This window comes from Pteropus alecto, unplaced genomic scaffold, assembly GCF_000325575.1.
Source record: "Pteropus alecto unplaced genomic scaffold, ASM32557v1 scaffold152, whole genome shotgun sequence".
Classification (NCBI taxonomy): Eukaryota; Metazoa; Chordata; class Mammalia; order Chiroptera; family Pteropodidae; genus Pteropus; species Pteropus alecto.
The window spans coordinates 10,422,915-10,446,260 of NW_006432227.1; the positions used below are offsets into that span (position 1 = coordinate 10,422,915).

The 23,346-nt window shown below is 42.4% G+C and overlaps 1 protein-coding gene across 1 annotated transcript in view; it reads left to right on the top strand.

Moving 5' to 3' along the window:
- MYO10 (myosin X) overlaps nt 1–23,346 on the top strand; it is a 190,800-nt gene that overhangs the window by 59,626 nt on the left and 107,828 nt on the right. Inside the window, exon 3 of the mRNA XM_006907122.3 lies at nt 22,198–22,356. Within this exon, the coding sequence (XP_006907184.1) occupies nt 22,198–22,356 (159 nt within the window). The remainder of the gene's footprint in view (nt 1–22,197; nt 22,357–23,346) is intronic.

Sequence of the window (23,346 nt, forward strand, 5' to 3'; positions counted from 1 at the left end):
AGAATTTATTTTCTTTTGCTTTCTAAAATTCTTTTTTCTAAAAAAGTGTAAACAGCTGGGGTTTAGAGTGTCGAATTTAATATGTCAAGCCAGTATAAACAAGAAGTAGCTGGATGAATTGGTGGTGCTTTTTCGTAAAAACGTCTTTCCTGCCGTTGTGGGCTAGGCAAAATGGACTGATACACTGAGGGATATCAGTGGAGACCAGTTTCTTACTCAGCTAAGAGCATTCCTCTTTGTCCTATAGACATTCTGGGTCTAAAATTGCTATTAGGATCGGACTTGCCGAATAAATAGTTTAGATGTCAGTCTTCTCAGTTACTTCGTGTTGAGAAAGTCTGAGCCATCTGGGCTTTACGTGCTTTTATAATGCTGGCTTGAAAGACAACCCACCCTTTTTATTTTTAGGTTAAAGCAGATGTATGAAGGCCGCCCTCCTAATTTCTTTTGTATGGGTCGGTATGTATTTTAGCTGTTTTGAAATGTTGGAAAGATTTCAAACCAAATTGGAGAAGAACAGAATAAACTAATATTCTTTTTAGGACCAAGTTTACTAGTTCGAATAGTTTGTGAACAAGTGTTCTCTGAAATAAGTACATTTCTTTAACACCATTGAATGCTTCTCTAAATTTGTTAATTTTTTTGGCCAGATGTTTAACTTATGTTCGAATCATGCAACTGTAATTCAGTTTCAGTGTATATAGGAAAAGAATATCAGGTCCCGAAATAGTTTGGTATTGTATTAATGCATTGTGAGACAATGTTTTCTCCTTCCAACCACAGACTCTGCAACAGTTTATCCTCCTGATTCACCCTTAGCTTTTTTCTTTGCTAAATTGTGCTTTTATAGGTGTGTGCTTTTTTCGAGTGGCATAAGTAAAAATTCTGTCATTAATAAAAATTTAGTTACAACTGACTTTTATGTGAGTCTATTACTCTTAAGATTATTCCTGGAAGCTGTCTTTTCAATTTATTTTTAGTAACTGCGGAAAACCCATTTTCCATATTTTTAAAGGTTGGGGAGGGGATTAAATCTCCACTCTGTCCAGCTGCAGATTAGGTTGGAGCCATCAGGAAATGCATGTAATGTGCAGATTATCCACTGAAGATATCTTTCACTTATCAAAATGGAAGGAGAAAAATGCGTTAAAAAAAATTAATTCAAAAAAAATAAAGTAAGGGCTGTTTTTCTAGTTGATATTATTTTAGCCTTTCTGAATAATGTTTGTATTTCAAAATGTAGTTGGAAAAACTCCTGTGCCCACAAGGCATGCCGAGGAACCTAGGCAGGATTGAAGAAGAGCCATACTCTCAACCTTCTAGGACTTAAACCTATAGCAGTGTTTTCCGTTACGTCAGCTGGGACTGGTATAATATGTTGGTGGTGATGCTGATGTGGACAGTGGCCTCTTGAGTCGTCTGGCAGAGAGACTAGGCTGGTCCTTCTGTATATAGCTGGTACGTGTCAACTTCATTTCACTGATGGCAGTATTAGCTACTAGTGTTTCTCAAAGACTTAACTAGGGAACACTAGTCCTGACTGATGTAGGGATAAACATGTGGGCCTGATTCAGAAAGACCACATTGTTTATCCGAAATTAGGAACATGCATTTAATCTTAATTTCTGCAGTAAAGAAATGTGTCTCGTGCTTTACTCAATAATGCTTCCCAGAAAGCAAGAGAAGCTCTTTATAAAATTAACGCCCATTAACGCACATTCACTTCAGGAAGCGCTGAGCCAGGTGACACCTCCTTTTTTAGTGGTTGCTATTTTCATTTGTGTTCTTGTTATCAATGTTGTGCAGCTAATACCAACATTGTCTTCTCTGGGACATGAGTCTGATATGAGCACCTTTTGGATATTTTACTATTTTAAAGTGACTTGAAAGGTGTGTGTGATTATTGCACGTCTCCCTTCCTGGACTCCGCGCTCCATGGGGGTGGACACCGTGTTTGTTTTGTTCTCTGCGTCACCCCAGCGCCTCCCAGTATATTGCCACGTAATAGATGTTCAATAAATATTGAATAGATGAAAGAATGCAGATGAATTTTGTGTTCTCAACTCTGTGCGTTTCAAATTATATCACACTAAAATAGGTTTACTTACAGCTGTGTTGAGGGTCCAGGGAAGTGATGTATCTTACATGGCCCGAAAAGGTGTATCTTGGAGATTAATTGTGACTTTGGTAACTGATAGCCGTCACAGCTATGACTCGGCCACCAACTGGGAAGCTTTGGACAATTACATAACACTGATCCCCTGTTTTCTTCCCTGTGATGGTGCTATTTACCTTTCCAGGTTGGTCAGGACTAGGAAGGGAGTGCATGGGAGTGTTAAGGATGTGCTGACATCATCCGCTTAGCACCTGAGCCGGCCCAGAGGCAGGCCTGGCACAGCACAGCGATGATCTCCCCACCTTTTAATACCAGCAAGCTAATTAGGAACCTGTTTGCTTCTCTTCATCCTCTTTTAGCTACAGCCATACCTGTTTTGCAGGTTCAGTTCCAGACCGCCATAATAAAGCGAGTATCGCAATAAAGCTAGCAGTGATCTTTTTGCTGGTGGAGTGTCTTGCCTTCAGTTTGTAAATAATGCAACATCTGAAGTGCAATAAAACAAAGTATGCCTATACTTTCGACAGCAAAGAACCAAGATAATAAAGGCATTGGAAAACGATCAGTGACATCATGAAATGTGCTTTCATGAGGGACGAAATCTAAGAGAATTTCTTTTTATGGAATGGACTCTCTGGAGCCAGGTGTTCGCCTTTATGCTTGGGTGTGGAAGAGGAGGAAGAAAAGGGACCTGGCAGGTCCATTCTAGAATATTTGGTCTCACACCCAGAAATGGCTGTCACCCTTCAGTGACTTCAAGGTGGTTTTCAGTGTTGCGGAAAGCTTGCTGTGAAGGAAAGAAACTTCATCCGAATCCTGTTTTGTCTTAGGATACTTACAGGTGGTAATGTTAGAAATAGTCTTCAATAGCTTGTCTTTCTGTTTGGCCTCATTTTATTTGGAAAACAATCAAGAATACAACCCATGAAAAGTTTGCCGTGATGAGTCTGCATTTGACATCCCTCAGCGGCGGATGCTACAGCTCATTGGTTCCCAGGGCTTTGGGCTTCTGCATCCAGAAGTTCTAGACTAGCAGACAGGGGTCTCTCTTACATTGTCAGGTAAGGGCATTTAATAACTGTTGGGCTATCATTTTAAAGACAATTTTAACACACTGAAAGTAGGAAGGAGATAATCTCAGCATAAAAGACAACCAACCTTTTAAGTGGAAGAAAAGCTTTAGGAAAAGTTCGTTCCATTCTCTTGTATGGCTTGTTTGACTTGAAAATTAGCAACCTAACTTAAGTGTTTGGAAGTTCCTGCTGCAGTTAATTCAACAGTAGGGATCTTTTACATAAGAGCAGAAAATACGTTCCCAACCCCAGGCTTATAATTCCCGGGCCTTGTCTCAGCAAGAGGTTTAGTTCTGTAGCAGGCATTTTAAATTGTTCTCATTCCTTTTGCTTAAATATAAGGGTTTTGATCACTTCGATACAGAGAGTTATGTCTTCAGGTACAGGTTTTGGTAGGATAAGTAAGATAGTCATATCCAGAAAAGGCAATGAATATCTGGAATTCTTGTGTTCAAATAAAATCTCACTAGAGGGTTTGTAAGTTTTATGGATTATATAAGGAGTACGCAGACATAACCCTGTCATTTCTTAACTGGTTTCTGTGAAACTTTCAGAGTTCTGTAGACCTTGATTTAAACACCATTTTGACTGAGAATAACCTAGTCGATATAACAGGTTTTCTTAATGCTGCTATAATTTTCACCTAACTTCACACTGGGTTGACATACTTTTAAGGACAAAAATTAGTACACAAGGTGAAACTTGGAATTAGTGGTTGAGTGTAGATTAGGTTCTAGAATCCTGTTTATGCCGATTCTGTGTTCTGATATGCTACAGACCACTCATCTTTGGCTTTTCAAAAACCACCATTCAGTTCCATTAGATAAACCAGGAAAAACTGAGGAAGTTTTCTTGTGTCATTTCTTAATATTCTTACCATAATTACTTTCATAACTACACATTTGTCTTTTTTCAATGACAACTGTAAAGAAAAAAAGAGCCAATTAGACAGATTGTTGGAGAAAATGTAATGGGTAAGTCTTAGGGCCACTGAGTTTAATCTTTGTTTTCAGAAATTGTTCCCTGCTCCACCGACCTCACTAAGGTGCTCTGAGAATGAAAAAAACTGTGAAAATTAAAAGACTTCTGTTAATATGCGATGTGGACCTGATGGTAGCAAAATGTATTTTTCTTCCGTGAATTACATAGAATACTCTGGGCCCAAATGATCAACCCTGAGTTGGATAAGGAATCAATTATTCAAAGAAAAAAATGGGCAAAAATTATTTGGAACAAATTTTTTTCTAGTAATATGATTTGAAAGAATCATTGTAAGGATACACAGGGACAGTTGGAAAGCAACAAGGAACAGAGTTGTCCATGTTTGCTAAGGGGAGGAGAGAACAGAGAGAAAGTGAGTTGGTTTTATTCGTGACTAGTTCAGCAGCTGATTCATTGAGTTAGGACAGCCGACTTTTCTTGTTTTGCCCACTTTTCCCTCTGGTGTGCCAGTCTTTTTGTTTGTGGGGATAAATTATGAAGTAATATGGGTTAATTATTTGAAGTGCTTATGTAGCTATGTAATTATTATTTATTGGTGTCCTCACTTAACCTTCCTAGCTTAACTTGTGCAAACGAATTTTGATGTTGTTGCGAACTTAAGATCTAGAAGCTTGTTGGTTAAATGTTAACTTCCCATTTCCCATGACTGTGTTTCACTCCTTTAAAAAATTTTTCGTCCATAATTTTACCCGTCACTACATGTTCTATGTGCTATATGAGTCCCACTGCAGAGCGTAGATGCAGTTTTAAAATACTGTTCCAGTAACTTGATTTTTAGCAGTGGGCCGGCAAGAGTGACTATTTTAATGTTATTTGGAAAGTTAGATAAGGAAGTTCTGGGACCTTATGGAAACAAACGGAACAACATATTTCAAAACAAAAGTATCACATGCGTGGTGGCACACAAGCCCACACCGCCAGCAGTAACCTGCTATGCCCTGACAGATGGACCTTTTGCTCCCAGCTCTGCATGCCACACACTCACCTTGGGCAAGTTATTTAAGCCCTCTGGGCCTCAAATTTCTCATAAAATTGAGATGAGAATAGCATCTTCCTGGAGGGCTGATTGCTAGATAGAACATAGGTATTCGCCAGGTTATACAGATAAGAATTGCCATAGTTATATATGTGTGTGGGGGTTTATGTTATATATATTTAGGAACATATGTGTATGTAGATATGCATACACATATAAGTTACAAAAGTAATTGGAAGTAGGCCGTTGCCATCGGCAAGGTGGGGTGAGGAGCATGCTTTAAGCCGGAGCATGTATGTGGAAGGTTTTATGGTGTGCGGAGGCCAGTGCCGAACTGGTCTGGCTGGGTGTGTGGTTTTGGCTGGCCGCCAGGACCGCAGTGAACAGCCTTGTGAATGTGTGGCCATAGGCTCAGAGTACGAGGGGAACGAGACAAAACAGGGCCGACGGAACCGGAATCCGCAGCAGGATTTCCAAGGAAACGAGCCTTTGGCAGTTTCACCATTGAGCCGATGGGCCCCCTGCCAGGTGGGAGCAGGCATCTTATCTTGGTGGTTACAGCATCACTCCCAGGTTCCTTCAGCCTGTGCAGTGGGACCACCTGTCTGCTGCTCCCAGCAGCCTGGTAACTGGGGAGGGAGATGTTTTCACTACTGTCTCGGACAGAGTGAGGTTCTGAGAGGTGGACTGACTCGTGTCAGGTCGCACCATGACGTGACAGGACGGCTGTGAGGAGCGGATTTTCTTGGCGGAGCTGGTCTCCCTCTGCCTGGAGCCCCTGCACCTCCGTCACAACGCTTTCAGGACCAGCTTCCCCGTCCACCCTTCCCTTGACGGGCTCAGGACCCTTACTCACCTGTCTGTGTCCTCAGCCTCTCGCCCAGTGCCGGGCACGGAGTCAGTACATTTTGAACAAAAAGCTTTTGGCAAGAGGCAGTTGAGCAGACTTAAACCCCCACCTCGATCAACATGTGCATCGGAAATTACACTTATTTAAACTTTAGCAGGTGTGCGAACACATTTTCTAACGTGCGCAGGTATGTGTAAAGGGTTTCCTATAGAGGCCGTTTACAGGGGCCTGCTTTATACAGTGAAACGAAGAATATTCTAGCTACCTGATTTTCTGTTTATTATGTAATTACTCTCACTCTTAACAATCCCCCCAAAAGATTAGCTTCATGGCTGGATAGGTCTTCTTTGTCTAGTTATCAGATATTGTGCTAATCTCAGCTGGAAACAGGGCTGTGCCCCGGTGTGGGCTAGTACATGCCCAACCAGTTAAAAACACTCTGGGGCCCAAACCCGCTCAAGTTTGAATAATGAGTCCAGGACAAAGAGATCATGGGCTTTGTTATTAGACACACTTACCAAAAGCCTTATTAATGAAAGGCAGTTTGCAAGAAGAGTTGCCATAGAAGTCAGCTTCCATTGTTACAAGTTCAAGTAGAACTTGGCATTGGCGAAGGGGAGGTTGAATTAGTTTTTAGTGTCGCACACCACAGGACTGCTCTATTTTCATGGTCTGCGGAGCTCATGGAACTGTCCTGTCTCAGAAATTTGAAAAACTTAAAAATTTTAAATGAAAATTAATCTTTAGTTCCACTGTTTCTTGCTTGCTCGTGCACTATTTTAAAGGCTGTTAAATTCGCTGAGGCAAATTTTGGTTTCAGTATGATGTAAAGACATTTTTAAGCCATTTATCTCAAAATCTGAAAAATCTGACTGTTGAGTTTTAATCTGATTAACAGAATTGTTTGCACTGATGATAATTTGCTCTGACTTTTTGTACAGAAATATTGTCTCCATCTTAATAGGCTTATTAGCTCAATCCACAAAATAATTACCCATAATATCTCAATTCATTTAATACACAGTAGAAAGATTTAAAACTGAATTCATTTGAAAACGTGCATTGTTTCTGAATAATACTTTTTTCTGGGTCTGTCTTTAGGGTTATGTAAGCAGCTTCTAAACATTTGAAATTACTCTTTAAATTTTTTTGACAACGATATTTCTTCCTATGTTGAATCTTTCTTCCTCCATACATTGGATGGAACTTTATCTGTAGCAGGCAGATAATTTGAATAAGAGCTTACAGCCTCTTTTTTGTTGTACCATATTGGCAGTTATAATGTCTCCTCTGAAGACATTAAATGTAAACATTTTATATAATCGATTTAGTTTACAGTGTGCGAGTAGCAGTTCAGACCATAGTATATTTTCACAAGGGCTTCTAAGAACAGAAAGAATCAAATGTTGCTACTGAAATGTAAAGCAGAGAGTCTCTTGGGGCAGATATGCATCAGCTCTTCGGTGTTATTTTTTCCTTTTTAATTGCTGTGTTACAGCCTGCTGGATTATATTCACCTCGTCTCATCTTCGTATACAGATCTACCATCTTCCTGGCCCCTAGACTCCTACTTTTCTTCTTCCTTTTCCACTAAATTAAAGCACACAGCTGCTTATAACCGTAACTGAGTACTTTGCCCGAGAATAGGGCATGCGGGAATTGGGACTTGAACCCTGGGCTTTTAGATAATGTTTGAATGTGAGGGTTTCTGTTTGTTTTATTTTACTACATAGCCACTACCAAAATCTCTGAAATCTTTCTCCTCCTAGCTTTGTTTCCCTGAATTGTACTATCACCCTTGCACATAAATCCTGAAACCTTTCTTCCTGATGCTCGGTTGGTTAGCATCCTATAGATTCTGTCCGCATGCTGACAGCGCCCGAATTCAGATCCACACTTATTCGTGCTGATTGTTCATGGACCCTTTTCCTGGATTCTTTTCCTATCTAGGGACATTGGGATACATAGGTACAGCGTCAGTAATAATAATGATACACCATGGCTTCAGGTGCTGTTTGTTGGTTCCCAGTTATCACCTAAGTCTAAGCCTATTGCAAAAACTCATTTCATTGGCTCTACCCCAAACCTCTGCTCAGCCGATCTTCTGGGTGAGGGGCCCGGCTGGCATCATTGTCCACCAGTTCTGTTGGTAATTCCTAGACACATGAAGCTGGAAGATGACCCCTACCATGTCTAGCCTCAGCCTGGCCTCCGTTCTTGGTCTTATACCCTGTAACCCCAGGTCTTTTTGGCACTGCACACTGTTCCCCGATTTTATTAGGTGTTCAGGGAGAAATCAATTCCGAAAGCAAGGTGATAATGCTGCTTTTGTTTATAAGTCATAATGATGATCATGCTAAAATGCATTATGCTCAGACACAGCGTGGGAATTAAATAGATGCCCTTTCTCCGAGTTTTCCTGTGACACGCTGCCACCCCCCACCCGGGTACTTACAGCGCGGGTACAGGAAAGTTACCCAGTGAGACTCAGTCTACTATGCTTACCAGAGTTTGTCTTCAGGTTTTGAAGGAGGATTTTTTTTTTTTTTTTTGGTAAAAACCCATTCAACACATCGTTGATGCTATTTGATGCTCTCACCATTATTCATTTGGAGTAGCGTATCCCCTTACATAAGTATGAGTCCCGAACAGGCTGCATAGCCTGGGAGTTAGTTTAAAATTCTATATCCTTTGCAGAGTGAACGAAAACAGTGTGAAAGTTTCTGGTTTTACCTCATTTCTGCCTAAATAAATACTGTATTCGAGAGATTAGTCGAATGGGACAAAGCTCTGTATTGTTTGATTCATGTAACATCTTATTCACAACCATCATAGAGGGAAAATGTCTGGCAGGAGAAATCCGTGAGGAAGGCCTGTCGGCGTATATTCCTGAGACAGAATTCTCAGTTAACTCCATTTAATGATTTTGAGGGCGTATCTATTAAGTATTTATTAGTCATGTCTCCACTAATAGATTAAAAAAGAACTTTTTCTTTATTAAATAAAAATTCCCCACAGATTAAAGCATTAATCCTGTTTTCAGGTACTTTGCAAGCAAAGAAGTTGGATTTCTTTGCATGGATTATTTTTGCCCTCTTCACACGGTAGAATGGAAAGTAAGAATCCAGACTGTTGGGAGAGCGGAAGGAGGCCTTAGCTGCCCTGGGCGTTCACCTTGCAGTGTGAATACCCACCATTCTCTGCCACCTGTCACCTGATGTCAGGGGACCGTGCATGTAGCATAGACGATTGAACAGCAGTAACCTGCATAATTCACGCTCCCATGAAGTTCTGGCCTGAATTATCATGAAGCCTGAAGTTCATAATAGCTTTTCTTTGCCGAAACGATTATTGTATTATTTGGTTATTGTTAATGAAATAAAATGTATTTTGAGATATCCCAGTCACCTGGAATAATGGTCGATAAAGTGATTCTGAGCAGAGGCCTCCTGTGTCAGCTTCTCAGTACTTAACAGACTCTCAGTGGAAGAAGCTCCTGCCGACTCCTTTTGGACTGTCCTGGTGACCTTGATGTCAAGAATAGGAGTTTTTGCACATTTACTCTGAGGCAAGGGTTTGCTAAGTGCTTTACCTGATTTAGCTCCCAGCACCCCCGCAAGGCAGGTCCTCTCATTTTCCAGTTTCCAGTTGTGGAAACTGAGGCTGGGTGGGCAGGCATTCCCAAGGCCACGCAGCCCTGGTCGGATGTGAGCTGGAGTTTGAACTGGGGTCGGTGGAATGCCAGAGACTGTGACCCTTACTGTGATGACTTGTCACAATCGCTGTGTATACTATAGACGGAGCAAGTGATTGTGCGACTTCATGACCTGGTTGGTCGTCTTAAACTTCGTGTACCTGCATCCACCTTATTCCGCCACATGGCTGAGCTGCCATGCTTTACGCAGCCCAGCCTTAATGAGATACAATTCACACCCCATAAATGCGCCACTGAATGTGTGCAGGTCAGTGGTTTTTAGTATTTTCACGGAGTCAGGCAGTCATCGCCACAGTCAATTGTAGAACATTTTTGTCACTTCAGAAGGAAACCTCAGGCCCATTAGCTGTCGCTCCCCGTTTCCCCCTCTCCAGGCCCTCAGTCCCGGAAACCACTCGTCGACTTCCCGTCTCTGGCTTTGCTTATTTTGGATGTTTGCTGTAAACGGAATCATAGAGCGCGTGTCTGACCCCTTTCCCTCGGCATCACGCTTTCGAGGCTCATCCATGTTGTAGCGGGTGTCAGGACTTCATTCTTCTTCAGTGTGGATGACATTCCACCGTCTAGCTGTGCCACGTGAGTCCGCCCAGTCATCTGCTGACGGACGTTTGAGTTGTTTTCACTTTTTGGCCAGCGGGAGTAATGCCGTGAATGCCTGGGTGCGAGGGTTCGCGTGCATGTGTGTCTTCATTTCGCTAGGGTACATACCTGGGAGTGGATTCTTGGGACGGATGCTAACCGTGTTTACCCTTTGGAGGAACTGCCAGGTTGTTTTTCAAAGCAGTTACACGATTCAACATTCCCTCCAGCAGAGCGTTAACTCACATACTCTTAACAGGAGCATGTATAGCTATCAAGAGATTAAGAGAACAGAATTTTTAAGGTTTAAAAAATACTTACACTGTGATTTAAAATAATGTGGACTTATTCACTCGTTTCTGATGCGAACCTTAAGGTCTCTGAGGGAATCGACTGCTCTGAGTTTGACACAACCTCCTCAGTCTCCAGATGTCCACGGGGCGGGAGGCTGTAACTCGGTGCATCGTCACCTCACATTCTTTATCGGTTTCCATCTGCCCGCCTCGTGCACGTGTGGCGTCCTTGAGTGTCTGGTTTTGGCCTTCTCCACTTTCTCTGCCCCTTGAAAGGAGATGGAGGCGGAGTGGCCTTGATGGGTGACGACCGAGAGCAGCGTACGTGGAAGTGTCCTAGTGACGCGGGGAGCGGGGAGCCCAGCCCGGGGGGCCAGGTGTCTGCATCCATGGGGGACGAGCTGTTTGCTGAAGGGAAGAACATTGACTCTTTGAGAGTGTGTGGGGTCCCTCTGTCTCTACCATGTTTTGATTCTGTAATATTCTGAAATGGAAATTGGAAGAGATGCAGGCTTGTTAGGATACTGGCAGAAAGGAAGGGTCTCCAGACTCCCTTTTTGGGAGAGTTCAGTGAAGGATGGGAAGCTGGGCAAAGAATGATGTTGATGAAAACACGACCATGTTTTTCCCTCATAGCTTTTGCTTTTAAGATTTCAGCCCGATTCCCATCAATTTCTTTAAACCTCAGATCAGATTTCCAGCAGCCGCTGTGCAGAGCTTTTATGTCGTTTGCATTTGCAGACATTTACAGGGAATCATTCCTTGCCGATACTTTTCGGGGGGGAAATAAACAAGCAGTCTTCTTCTTAGCCCTCTTATGTTGTTCATGGTCCATACCCTGGGGAAAATATCTCAGTACCTACTATTTTTATTATAAAATGCACTTTTTAAAAGAGATCTTTGCCTTCTTCACGTCACTCTTTTCTCTGTCCGGCCTTCTGCCTCTTCTTCCTCCTTTCAGAGATTCGAGTAGCATTTTCCTGACATTTCTCGAGATCTCCTTGGCTGTGGGGGTGGGGTTGGCATACAAGGAAAGCGTGGGAACTCGTCATTGCATGGTCCAAGCTGATGTGCTCCGTTTCTGGCCTTTCCTATTATCTTTTGGATGGGCCGTTTTCTCCTAGAAATTGTACCATAAGCGTGAGCCAAGCTGACCGCTTGCCTCCTCTGTAGATATTTTACCAAACTAACAGCCAAAAATGACTTTTGGTTTCAGTCTGGACCCTGGAATCACTCCAGTTCTATTTTCGTTCACTGGATTAATAACTGCCTTGCGTGGTATCTCTTAGTTCTTGATACTTGGAAATGAGAGCATGCAGAAAACTTAGTGCTTAAAGCTAGGAGTCGTAAAATTGATTTTGACTCTGTTTTAAAACTCCAAGATGTATGCATATTTGGCCCAAATATGTCTTTTTTCATTTTACTTAAGAGCAGCCAAGGAATTGTTGTCATATAATTCAGCGTCAGGCAGTTTCAAGGCAGCCAGTAAATGAAAAATGTCGATTGACAACTCAGCCTTTGGAGTTAGGGATTAGATGACAAATGCAAGGTGTCCCATCATATGCTCTTAGCACCGTGGAGGGATGGCTGGTGCTCATCCCTTTGGCAGACAATTCGTAAGCAGTCACTGGTGCGAGACGTGTGACTAGGCAGCGAGGGCCCAGAGGTTTTCACACGTCGTCATCCTGGGCCAGAAAGAGATTACAGTATAATGTGGCGAGTGACAGGAGAGGTTCTGTCCAAGGTGCTGTGGGAGAGGACACTGCTCAGGCCGAGTGTGGTGGCTGACGCTTGGAAGGCGGGTGACCGGGAGGAATGAAGGGCGGATCCCAGGAGAGTTCACCCCAGAAGAGAATGCGGAGGGCTAGCAGAGAGAGCGAGAGGCTCCAAGTCCATCTGACACGGCCGAGTCAGCCTGGTGGGAGAAGCTGCCGGGGCCCTCAGGAAAGGCGGTATAGGACGCGTGAAGGAGGTTGTTCTGTATCCCGGGAGTGGCTGGGAAGAAGCAGAGAGTTTCAGTCAGGGCAGGCTCAGATTACATCGCTGATAACAGCAACAGGACTGACAGTGGAAACATCTGAGTTGCTGACTCAGCTCCGAGCACTGTGCCGAATCCTTTATGTGATTATTTTACCTGTTCTCACCCTTTGAGGTGTACGTGTTGTTATCATCCTTTTTTTTTTTTTTTTTTACCGATGATGAAATAGAAGGTTACAGAACCGAGGAACTGGAGCCAGTTAAGATTGCTTGGCCAATGGGGAGCAGTGTGGGGCTCACGCAGAGCCAAGTCCATGCCGTTCAGACTTGAGCTGTGTCCCCCTAAAGGTCCTCTTTGATTCCAGTTTGGGAAATACCGGCCAAAGAAACCAGTTTTAGCTTTGGAAATGTCTTTTAATTCTGAGTGCCAAGAAAATTTATCATGAAAACTAGTAAAAAATATTTAATCATTAAAACTCAAAATTAAATGTTTCTTGGACTCCCACTTGAATGCCATGGGACACAGAGACGAATTAGGAAGCGGTTGCGGGGTCTGGATGAAAACACGAGGCGTGAGCCACGGCTGAGGCGGGACAGGGAGAAGATGGATTCTCGGTGAGGTTGGTGATCTGACCCCAGGACTTGGGCCGTGGCTGCGGCATCCAGCCAAAGGGGAGGTTATTTTAGGCTGACGCTGATTTCTGACTTAGGGGGCTCGTACTGAAAATGTCACTTTTTGAGATTAGTAAGGAAATAGGCACAAGGCAAAGAGATATGCAGGTCTAGGGGTTTTTGTTTTGAGGTGCTTATGAAACATCAGTGTGGTTCAGAATTGTAGAAACGAAAGTTCTGTACCAGAGTTCAAGTTCATGCTCTCAGGATTTGGGCTTGTGACTGGGGAGAAAGGGATCAGAAAGAGGCCCTTAAAATTAGAACAAGGACGAGGACATTAGGACAGGAGCAAAGGAACCTCAGAAGCGAGAGCTCGTCAACCAAGTGTCAAGAGACCTTGAGGCCAAGAATTAAGGTTCCTGGGCTTTCACCCCATTTCTGCTTCTGCTTCCTAGAGTTTCTCTGGGCTGAAACTACTACGCTTAAAACAAGTGTATTCGAAGCTCTTTTTCCACTAATAGTTTGTGACTCTTGGGGGAGATTTATTATTTCATTTCGTTTCATTTTGAATTTTTAAAAAAATGAGCATCGTAGAACTGCTTAACAAGAAACCACAGTTGAACCAGTTATATGTATCCAGATATGTTTGCTGATGGTGATATTGATTGGACATATTTCTCTTCGTAAGCCTAGAAATGCTTAAACAGTTTTAGAAAATGGGGAAGGAGTCATAGACAAGTATAAAACACAAAATTAAAAATGTCTACAAACTTGCAGCCCATGATTGGAGTTCTGATATAATTTCTTGCAGTCTTTTTGCCTGCGTTTTTTAAACTTGTTTGTTTTGAGATCATTGTGGGTCCATATGTATATGTAAGCAATAATACAGAAGGATCCCACGTGCCCTTGACCTAGTTTCCTCAATGATAACATCTTACACCGCCTCACAACCAGTGTTTCAGCGCTGATACTGTCAAGGTACAGAAGCTTTCCCTTGGCACAAGGACCCCACGTGTCGCTCTTTATGGCCACACCCGTTGCCTTCCTGCCTCCCTCCCCTCTGGCAAACACCAATCTGGCTTCCCCTGTAATTGTGTTACTTCAAAAATAGTACATAAATGGAATCATACAGCGCGTCACCTTCTGGGACTGGCTTTTTCAGCTTTGCCTACGACAGGTAAAGCTCTGTGAACATTCATTTGCGTGTTTCTGTGCAAACATAAGTTTGCATTTATGTCGCCCAAGAGTATAGTTGCCGGTGTGTGTGCATATGTGCACGCATGCACGCGCATGTGTGTGTACTTTTAAAAATAAATCTAGGGTTATACTGTGTGTGCATAGAATAATTTTATCATAGATTTTACTATAATTATGATGAAAAAACATTTATGTATCGTGATCCCTTTCTTCACACTGAATTCTTCAACATGGAAAGGCTGGCTAAGCGGCCTGAACGTCTTTTTCTTGGTGGACATGGCCTGCGTGATGGTATAAGCAACAAGAAAGTGTTTTGAGACACGTCCTAGCACAGTTGGAGCAACAAGAATGACTTACCTTGTGCAAATTCTCCCTAAAAATTACACATAAAATTTTCTTTAATGAATAAAATTAATGCAGTTTAGCATTTAAAAAAGAAATCCGTACATAATTCTTCTATAAAATCACAGTTCCTAGTGTTACATATAAATTCAGATTTGAGGTCTTATTTTCCTTTATTTGCAAATACCCTGCTATGTTCTGTAATGCGTGTGTGTGAGACATTTTTCCAGCCATGCCAGCTCACTCCAACAGTTACCTTTTCTCTCTGAAGCTCCCCTCCTGGTGAGCCAGTGCATCATCCAGGCCTCCGTGGTGGCAAGCACCTGGCCGTGTAGGTGACTCTGCTGCCTTTAGCACTGCTTATTGGGTGGCATGGCTCAGCATCTCCATCGGCACACGAACTGGTCCACAGATTAGCTTCCTGGGTGTTTAAAACTTCCCAGATTCTTAATCCTATCAGTCTGGCCACAGACTCTGTGGTATCATCAGGAAGATTCCTGCTCAGTGGGTAACATTTACTGTTCAGGGACTGACCTACCGGAGTCTCCTATCCTTGGGTTATGCCTCTCATCGCTGATGCTTTCGGTGGGATGTTATTTGTGCACATGAAAGCAGGAAGAAACCCTCCATTTGGAGAACAATGGTGCTTGTAATGATCACACCAAGAAGTGATAAAGACATTGCTTTCCTATGGGGTTTCTAGAAAGTTGGTCTCATTGAATTGCATTTCATCGTGAAATTTCTTCTTTGTACCTTGTCTCTAGGAAAAGCAGCGTCACTGTCACGTTCAGTGTTAGAGTTGTCCATGATGATGAGTAGGTAGAGAAGTGTCGCCCCCACCTAGCTGCTTATGTGATCTTTAGTTCTTTCAGGTCAGGCCAGGGCACAGGGTCTCCCCGCACCGTGTCCCCACCACACTCCACCGAGCAGATGCCTTGCCCTGTCTGGCCGCTGTATCTGCTTTTCCCTGGCTGCCCTACTTCTCTCACGGCTAGTTCCCATTGTACCCTGGGAATTTCCTCAGTTACAGACCCCGCCATGGGGTTAGGATTGCTGAGGGCCTTCCCCTCAGGGGATGGTAAGCTCTTTGAAGGAGGGGTGTTTAATTCATCATTGTGTTCCCAGGGGCCAGCTCACAGCATGGCATGAATGATGGGAGGAAGCTGGAGAGAGTAAATGAAAAGCAGTGGAATAAATGAGAGATTAAACAACGCACAGTGTGTTTGTCCCATCCCCCCTCCACCTCCGCCCTCGAGTTCCAAGGGCCAGGGGGTTCTTTCCCGTTTACTCTGTTGAACAGAGATTCACAGCCAGTAAGTGGCAGAGGTAGAATTCAAAAGGCCGTCTTTGAACTAGTGTCCCTCTGAGGTCTGACTCTAACATGCGTGCTTTTCCACGATCCCGAGGAATTGAATGCTAGCTGTGCTGTGTGCTGTTGGTCAGGCTTCCTAACTTCTCTGATACTTTGTGAATTTATCCTTTAAAGAAAGCAACGGTATATCTTCTCTTGCTGGGAATCAAATGAGGTAATAGAATCAGCGTGCCAGTTGCTTGCAGCCAGCACTCAATAAAGACCTTCCCCCTCCTCAGCCCACTTCTGGTTTCGAACCCAAATGCCATGCATGGTGCTACAGTGTCATCAGGCATTGAAGACCCGATGACAATTAATTGACTTAATCTCAGAAACTAGTTTGAGTCTTTACAAAAGAAAATACCAGTCTTTGTTTTTATCTATACTTAGTTATCTAACAGACCCACCCAACAGAGGTTAAAGTAACGGAATATTTATTTATATAAAGATAATTTTAATCCCCTGTTCCGTGGTTGTGAGGATGCTAAGTCTCTGACAAATTTGAGCTGAAAGCACCATGTTTTGTTTTGTTTTTTCCCATTAGACATGTATACTTTTGCTTTTGATTAGATGCCAATGGAACTTTCTGGTGGACTCTACATTTTCATGCCCCAAATACTTTCTCCAGTCTCTTGAGACAGCAATAAAGGAACAAGCCAAGGCAGATTTTTCAGTTAAGTGATGGCTTCTCTCTTAGACTTGTGCTAAGAACATAGCTTGAGTCAGTGAAGCTTAACTGAGGAAGCTCATTTTTGATTGACATGATTGCTCATTCCAGCCACATGTCAGGAGGCAAACGTCTTAACCTTTGTCACTGATCATACTTTACTTCATGACTTAATGAGCTGATAAACGAAAGAAAGAAGGAAAATAAATAGAGAGGCATCCCTAGATACAATGTAGAATTTCAGGGAAAATCTAAACAAGGCAGCCAGATTTGTGCAAAAGGGATTCAAACTGAAGAACAAAGTGTTATGTCAGATAGTTTTTCATCAACGCACAGGTCAAGGTCATCATAAAAAATGTAGAACTAAATGGGCCGCCCCCCCTTTAGCTCAGCCCCTTCTCCCACACAGCCAGTGTTCAGGCCCTCGTCTGGAGAGTGAGCTCCTCCATCTGTGCTAAGACTCTTCATTATTTCCTTATAGAATGTTCTGTGCTGTTCCTTGCGTTATGTCCCCTTCACAAGAGTAGCTACTTTCATTGGGCTCTCATTGGTTCCAAGCGCTGTGACTTTTACGGACATTATTTTCTTTAGTTTTCACAGTAATTCTATGAGTTAGATAGTATTATTACCATTCTTATTTTACACATGGGGAAACTTTTGCTCATTGTCCCTGTGCTGTGGGTAGCATAGGCCTAGGAGAAATGAGTCCACGCAGATCTGACTTTAAGGCCGTGTTTGGTCACTACTCTCTCTGCCTCTCCTTTTGTATTATGCCCCTTCGGAAGGCCAGGACCATCTATTCAATTTTTATTGAGTCTGTATAGTGGGCTTAAGGCAACGAAGTATTTTTAAATTAAATATTAGGATGCATTGAGTCTCAGAAGTGTTTCATGAAATTACATGTACAGCAGTTTACAGTATAAAACCTTTTTTCCTGTAGATTGTGGTTGAAAGAGTTTAAGGTTACTTGAGGTCTCAGGTAGGCAGAAGTTGTCTGACTGTAATACAGTACAATTAGAAAGGAATGAAAATATAAGCAAACCTAGTAGAAATCTTCATTATTATCATATTACCCTTCTTAAATTAAATCAAATAAGGAAGAATCAAAAACTAAAGTACATAGTATCGTCATGCCGACCTTTGATTTACCTCTATTCAGTGTTTTTAGCTCTTCGTTCCTAAAAGACTTGTTTTTATGTTTAATGAAAGGTTTTGCGTAGAGGCGTTGGCTCACGCATCATTTTTTCTAGAATCCTCATCGACACCCGGTTGATTGGCATGTCGTGGGATTCCTGGAACAGGGCATCTCAGCCTTTGCGCTCCTGACGTTTGGGGTTTGGGCGGGGTAATTCTTTGACATTTGGCAGCATTCCTGGTCTTCACCGACTGGATGTCTGTAGCACCCTTCCCTGTCCCCCCACTTGTGACAACCAGCTGTGTTTACAGACACGGCCACGTGTGCCCTGGGGGGCAAAGTCGAGAACTGCTCGAGAAGAAATTTCAGGCTAACGAGAGATGAAGTTGCCCAGATTGAGAATACCCTCTATCCCACCCATCCCGCAGGAGAGGACAGGATAAGATTTTTTTCTTTCACTTCAGTAGATAAATGTTAAGCTTTATGACTAGGGGTTCCTAGTGATTTGTAATAAGGGAAGTCTGTGTGTATATCACTTTATACTATAGAAATTATTGTGTAAGCTTGGTAGGGGTTGCCTTGCAATATATATACTATCCAGGTTAAAAACAAAAGGGAATTAATAATGGCTCCAATGTCTTTGTCCAATTAATTGACTCCATGCCTTTTTAAATGCAGAAGTGGACCCAGCCTTGGGCAAGCCTTCACTGAGTTGTTTTTCCAATAGTGTCGATTGGTTGTTCTGCTCCCATACTTAATCCCATCCATCTTGTGACCAGTGGCTTGTATTTCTATAACAGGAACTATTTGTTCTTGAGACTCCGTTTTCTCTCAATTGATTTCCTGTCTACTAATCGTCCATATTTTGCTCCATTTCTCAACTTACCACCTTTCTCTTAGTATGTGCTCCGTTAAGGTAGCTGAGTTTACTCTGAGTGGGGTTTGGAGGAGTAATCTTGTTACTGTATTTTGGCCACTGTTCCTGAAATATTCCCATAAAAAAGAATTCCATTCCTTAAAGTAGAGTTTTCTTTTCTGCTATTTGGGCTTAATCTTGTACAACGAATACTCTGTTAATTGTTGCACATAAAAATGACTTCACAGTCCAAGGGGCTCTCCTTAAAAATTCTTGAACGAGATTGTGGATCTTATTAATCTCTTGAAATCTTTGCAAATTCAATTAGGTGTTTATTCAGCCAACATGCATGTAACACCCAGAATGCAGGGGTCAGTTCCGTCTTTTCCTTCTCTGAGTCTCTACTTCGATGTTACCCACCCGTGAGGCTGTCTGTCCCCAGATACCTAATATAGAGTCACCCCTCTTGGCACATAGTCTCCTTACCCTTACTGTGTCTTCATAGACATTCGTTACCATCTGCGATGCTATATACTCCCAGTGCTTAGGACACACCGGTAAATATCTGCTTGAATGAATAGATTTTCTTAAATCGGACACTTACTGAGTAACTTCGATATATCAAACATCATTGTGAGATCTTTACAAATAGTAACTGACCTGTCTCTGACTGGACGGTTTTCCCTGCCTGTCCTTCACTAATATGTTTCTCTGCTATTCCACTTTTCCTTGAAATAATCACCGTTTTGAGCAGCTGCAGTCCTGTATCTTGGCAGAATGTTTCTGTTTTTCTGTTTGTAGCCTCTGGTTTATGTGACTGTTATCTTCCATCATGATTCTGTCTCCTTGAGGTCATGAGAAGAATTGTTCTAGTTCTTTTGATTTCCCCTCTCATTTTATACACAGTATGTTCCTGAAAATATAGGAGGAAGTCAAATGTACAAAGGTGGGGAACTTTGTTTACAGGTCATAACCATTTTTTCCAGTGGCCACGTGACTAGTTCTGAGCTGTTTACGTGGGATCCTGTATTGTCTTGCTGTTCTCAGCGCATTAAAAAAGACAATGAGATGTTTACACATGACGCAAATACTTAATCATTACACACAGACATATATATTAGTGTCTCATCGTTATATGGTATGTATGATTATTTCCAAAAAGCATAATCAACATAAACACAACACTTTTAATATTCTAAATTATTTCTATCCTCAAATTCTAGAATTCTTGATATACTCAACTAGTGCAAAAAGTTATTTGTTTTCATGTTGGGAAGGATTTGCAGGGGGTTGAGCAGGAGATAGTTGTGCTGGCTTTGGTCTCCTGTCTTTGTTCCTACAAGAAAAATTTCCTGGGGAACTTAAGTCACTTGTCTACCAGTTGTGCTGGCAGGACCTTTGAGCAAGCGGAGTGAGGACAGACCCTCCCCGTGTGTGCTGGGAGTGGAGAGGTGACCCAGAGTGCTGCTTTGCACTCAGCTGGCCAGACGTTCCCTGTGCCAGCCAAGTTCTGGTTCTGCCCTGGCCCTTGATGGAAGACCCAGGACCTGGCCCAGGTGTGCTTTTTCTCAAAACCCTGCCTGGATTGGCATCCTAGGACTGCAGCAAGCTGGGGAAGGCAGAGAGTTCCAGCTGTTTGCTTCTGGGGTTTTCCACGTTACCCTAAAACTACTTTCACTCTTAGCTTAAATATGCTTAACTTTTTCCCATGGCGTTTGAGTTAAAATGAAAGCTTGGGTGTCTTGAGTATTTCTACTCTTTTGAATGTTTCTGTGCATTTTTCTTTAATACCTTGGTTTCCTTTCTGTGGCATACCCTACCCTGCCTGCCCTCAGCTGGCCGGAGGCTCCGCTCCAGCCTGTGGGTGTTCACGTGGCGGGCTTGGTCGCCTCGCCGCGAGGTGGGCCTGCGGGGGCTGGCGCATCCCCGGGTGGGTGTCTGAGCGCAGGAAACAGCTGGGGAGTGTGGCTCGTCCTCAGAAGTCATGGCTGGGTGTCTGCTCTGGCCTTGAGCAGTGTCTCAGGACCAACTCTTGTGGTTCATTGGCCGAAATGCCACGCCGAAGCTTAATTTTTTCTCTAGAAAAAGAAAACATGCCATTTTCCATGGCTTAGGAAAACCATGGGATTGGTACTTTTGCCTTCCCTGGTGTGTCATTCTCTTTTGCAATAACATACCATCTGTCGCCATATAGGCACCCGGTTGATATCTAAAAATAGAATCCCCCATCAAAAAGTCCCGCAAATACTCCGGAAACTTGTTTTGTGTGTGTGTGTGTGTGCACATAAGGATGTGTACAAATGAAGGCTGCATATTTTTCTTGTTATTTAGGTTCTCGCTTTGTATATCTTTGTTTTAAGGGTGAATATAGTAAAAGTGTAAAATGAATAAATATGGCATAAAAGCCATAATTGAGTGATGGGACTCCGCGAGTTTGTATGTAAAGCTGGTCAGACTTTGGTCAGCAGATGGCGTTGACTTGAAATGGTTAATCCTAATCCAAACCAGTTGCGATAAAAAGACTAGATTTAAGAAATACATGCAAATTCAATAATCAGCCTCGTAATATCAGAGACATCTCGTGTACATGCTACAGCATGCGTGTGGCACTCATCACAGGTGTTGGAATTTTAAGGAAGACAGGCTGTCAAGCAAAGAAACCAATTTTATTTTAAATTCGAGAGGGAGTTTGTTTTGTCTAAAGATCACATGAGTGCTGTATATCCCGATAGTGAGGCAGTAATGGCTGGGAATATTTTTCAAACATTCTTGTGCAGATGTGTTCCAATCTTTGAACAAATACATGAACATATGGTGAATTTGTATACCGTTTCAATGGAAGAATGTTGTTATGAAGCTTTGAAGTATATGATCCCGTGTGAAACATTATGTAGCGAAACCCAATTACTTTCTGAAGGCTTGGTTAGCCAGTTTCTTCACTGATTTCTATCAGTTGGAGAAATAAGCAGAGAAGTGAACTGTAAATTTATAATTTCTGTGGTTCCCAAAGGATGGTTAACACTTGAACTGATGTCTTCTAGCAACATCTAATAGCAATTATCAAAAAAAAAAAAAAAAACCCAAAAATCTTCTGCCTCCAGAAGACACATCTCAAATCCAAAGAAAAATATAGACTCAAAGTGAAAGGGGGGAAAATAATATTTCTAGCAAATGGCATTCAGACCCAAAGGATGGTTAACACTTGAACTGATGTCTTCTAGCAACATCTAATAGCAATTATCAAAAAAAAAAAAAAACCCAAAAAACTTCCATTAAAAAAAGAGGTAAGTGGCATAAATAAATGAAGGTGTTCTCCACAGTATATTTTTTATTGGCCAATTCAGGATCTTGTTGCTGAAATGGTACTGAATTTGTACTGGTAAGTCCAGGAAACGTCTAGAAACTTCATTACTGATAACTAAACAGTTGAATTTACTCCTCCCTGCCCACCATCAGGTATTCACGTACAAGCAGAGCACAATTACACACCAGAAGGTGACCGCTATGCACCCCACGAACGAGGAGGGCGTGGACGACATGGCCACCCTGACAGAGCTCCACGGGGGCGCCATCATGCACAACCTGCACCAGCGATACCGGAGGAACCAGATATACGTAAGTGCCACCTCGGCGCACGCTCAGGCTCCCTCAAGTGTGCGCAGATGTTCTTCTGGCTTTCAAATTATTGTTTTCAAAGAGTATTTCGTGCCTTTTGAGAACCTCTAGTTAATCTAAGCAAAACTACGTTTTCACGTGTTTTGCCGAATTAGGGACGTGGCTCAATAAATCATGTTCTTGTGTGTATTGCCTTGATTTTATTAGAGAGATTACTTAAATCGAAGGGTACTTTGACCTCTTTCTTCCTCTAAAAGAATTGCTTGTAAGTGTTCTGCTATAACGAAGAAGTCACAAGCAGTGGTTTGACCTCCACAGTTAAGGGCTGAGGGGAATGTGGATTTGCAAACCAGCGCACCTGAGCGTAATCTTTTTTCTCATTTTCTTGTTTTTTTTCTCTTTTTATGAATTTTTACTTTTTTCTGGCTGTGGACCCCCCGGGGGATATTTGGCTTCTAGGGAACCCATTTTCCTTATTTGTGGGACCTATTTTGAATGGGAATATGTCCATAAAAGGCAGACATTTTTCTCTCAACTTTTATGAAACGTGACTATTTCTGTATTATAAAGTAATATTTAAAACGAACTCCTATAATTACCACTTTTTGACATTCGAGAACCTGTTTTACGTTCTCTGCCGAGATCGACTGGCCTGCAGATTTTATCCATTTTTCTTCTGCCTGTTTGCAAGTCTTTACGGTAAACTGGGGCAGCTGCTTATATGTTTAATTTTCGTGTCAAGTTCAGATTCAGTTTTTTAAAAACGAAAACAAATATACGGACATATGGTGAATTTATGGAAAAACCCTTCATCTTTGAATAATTTTTTTTCTTTTGGAATTTCACTTAACTTGCCAATACACTTGGGATTACGATGAGGAGTACCAGCCTTCACACCAGCTAGTATGGCTGCTGACTAAAACTCTAGGCACGCTTGGCACTGAGGTTCCTCTAATTTATCAACTTTAGAGCAAGGGGGAAGGTTTGGGA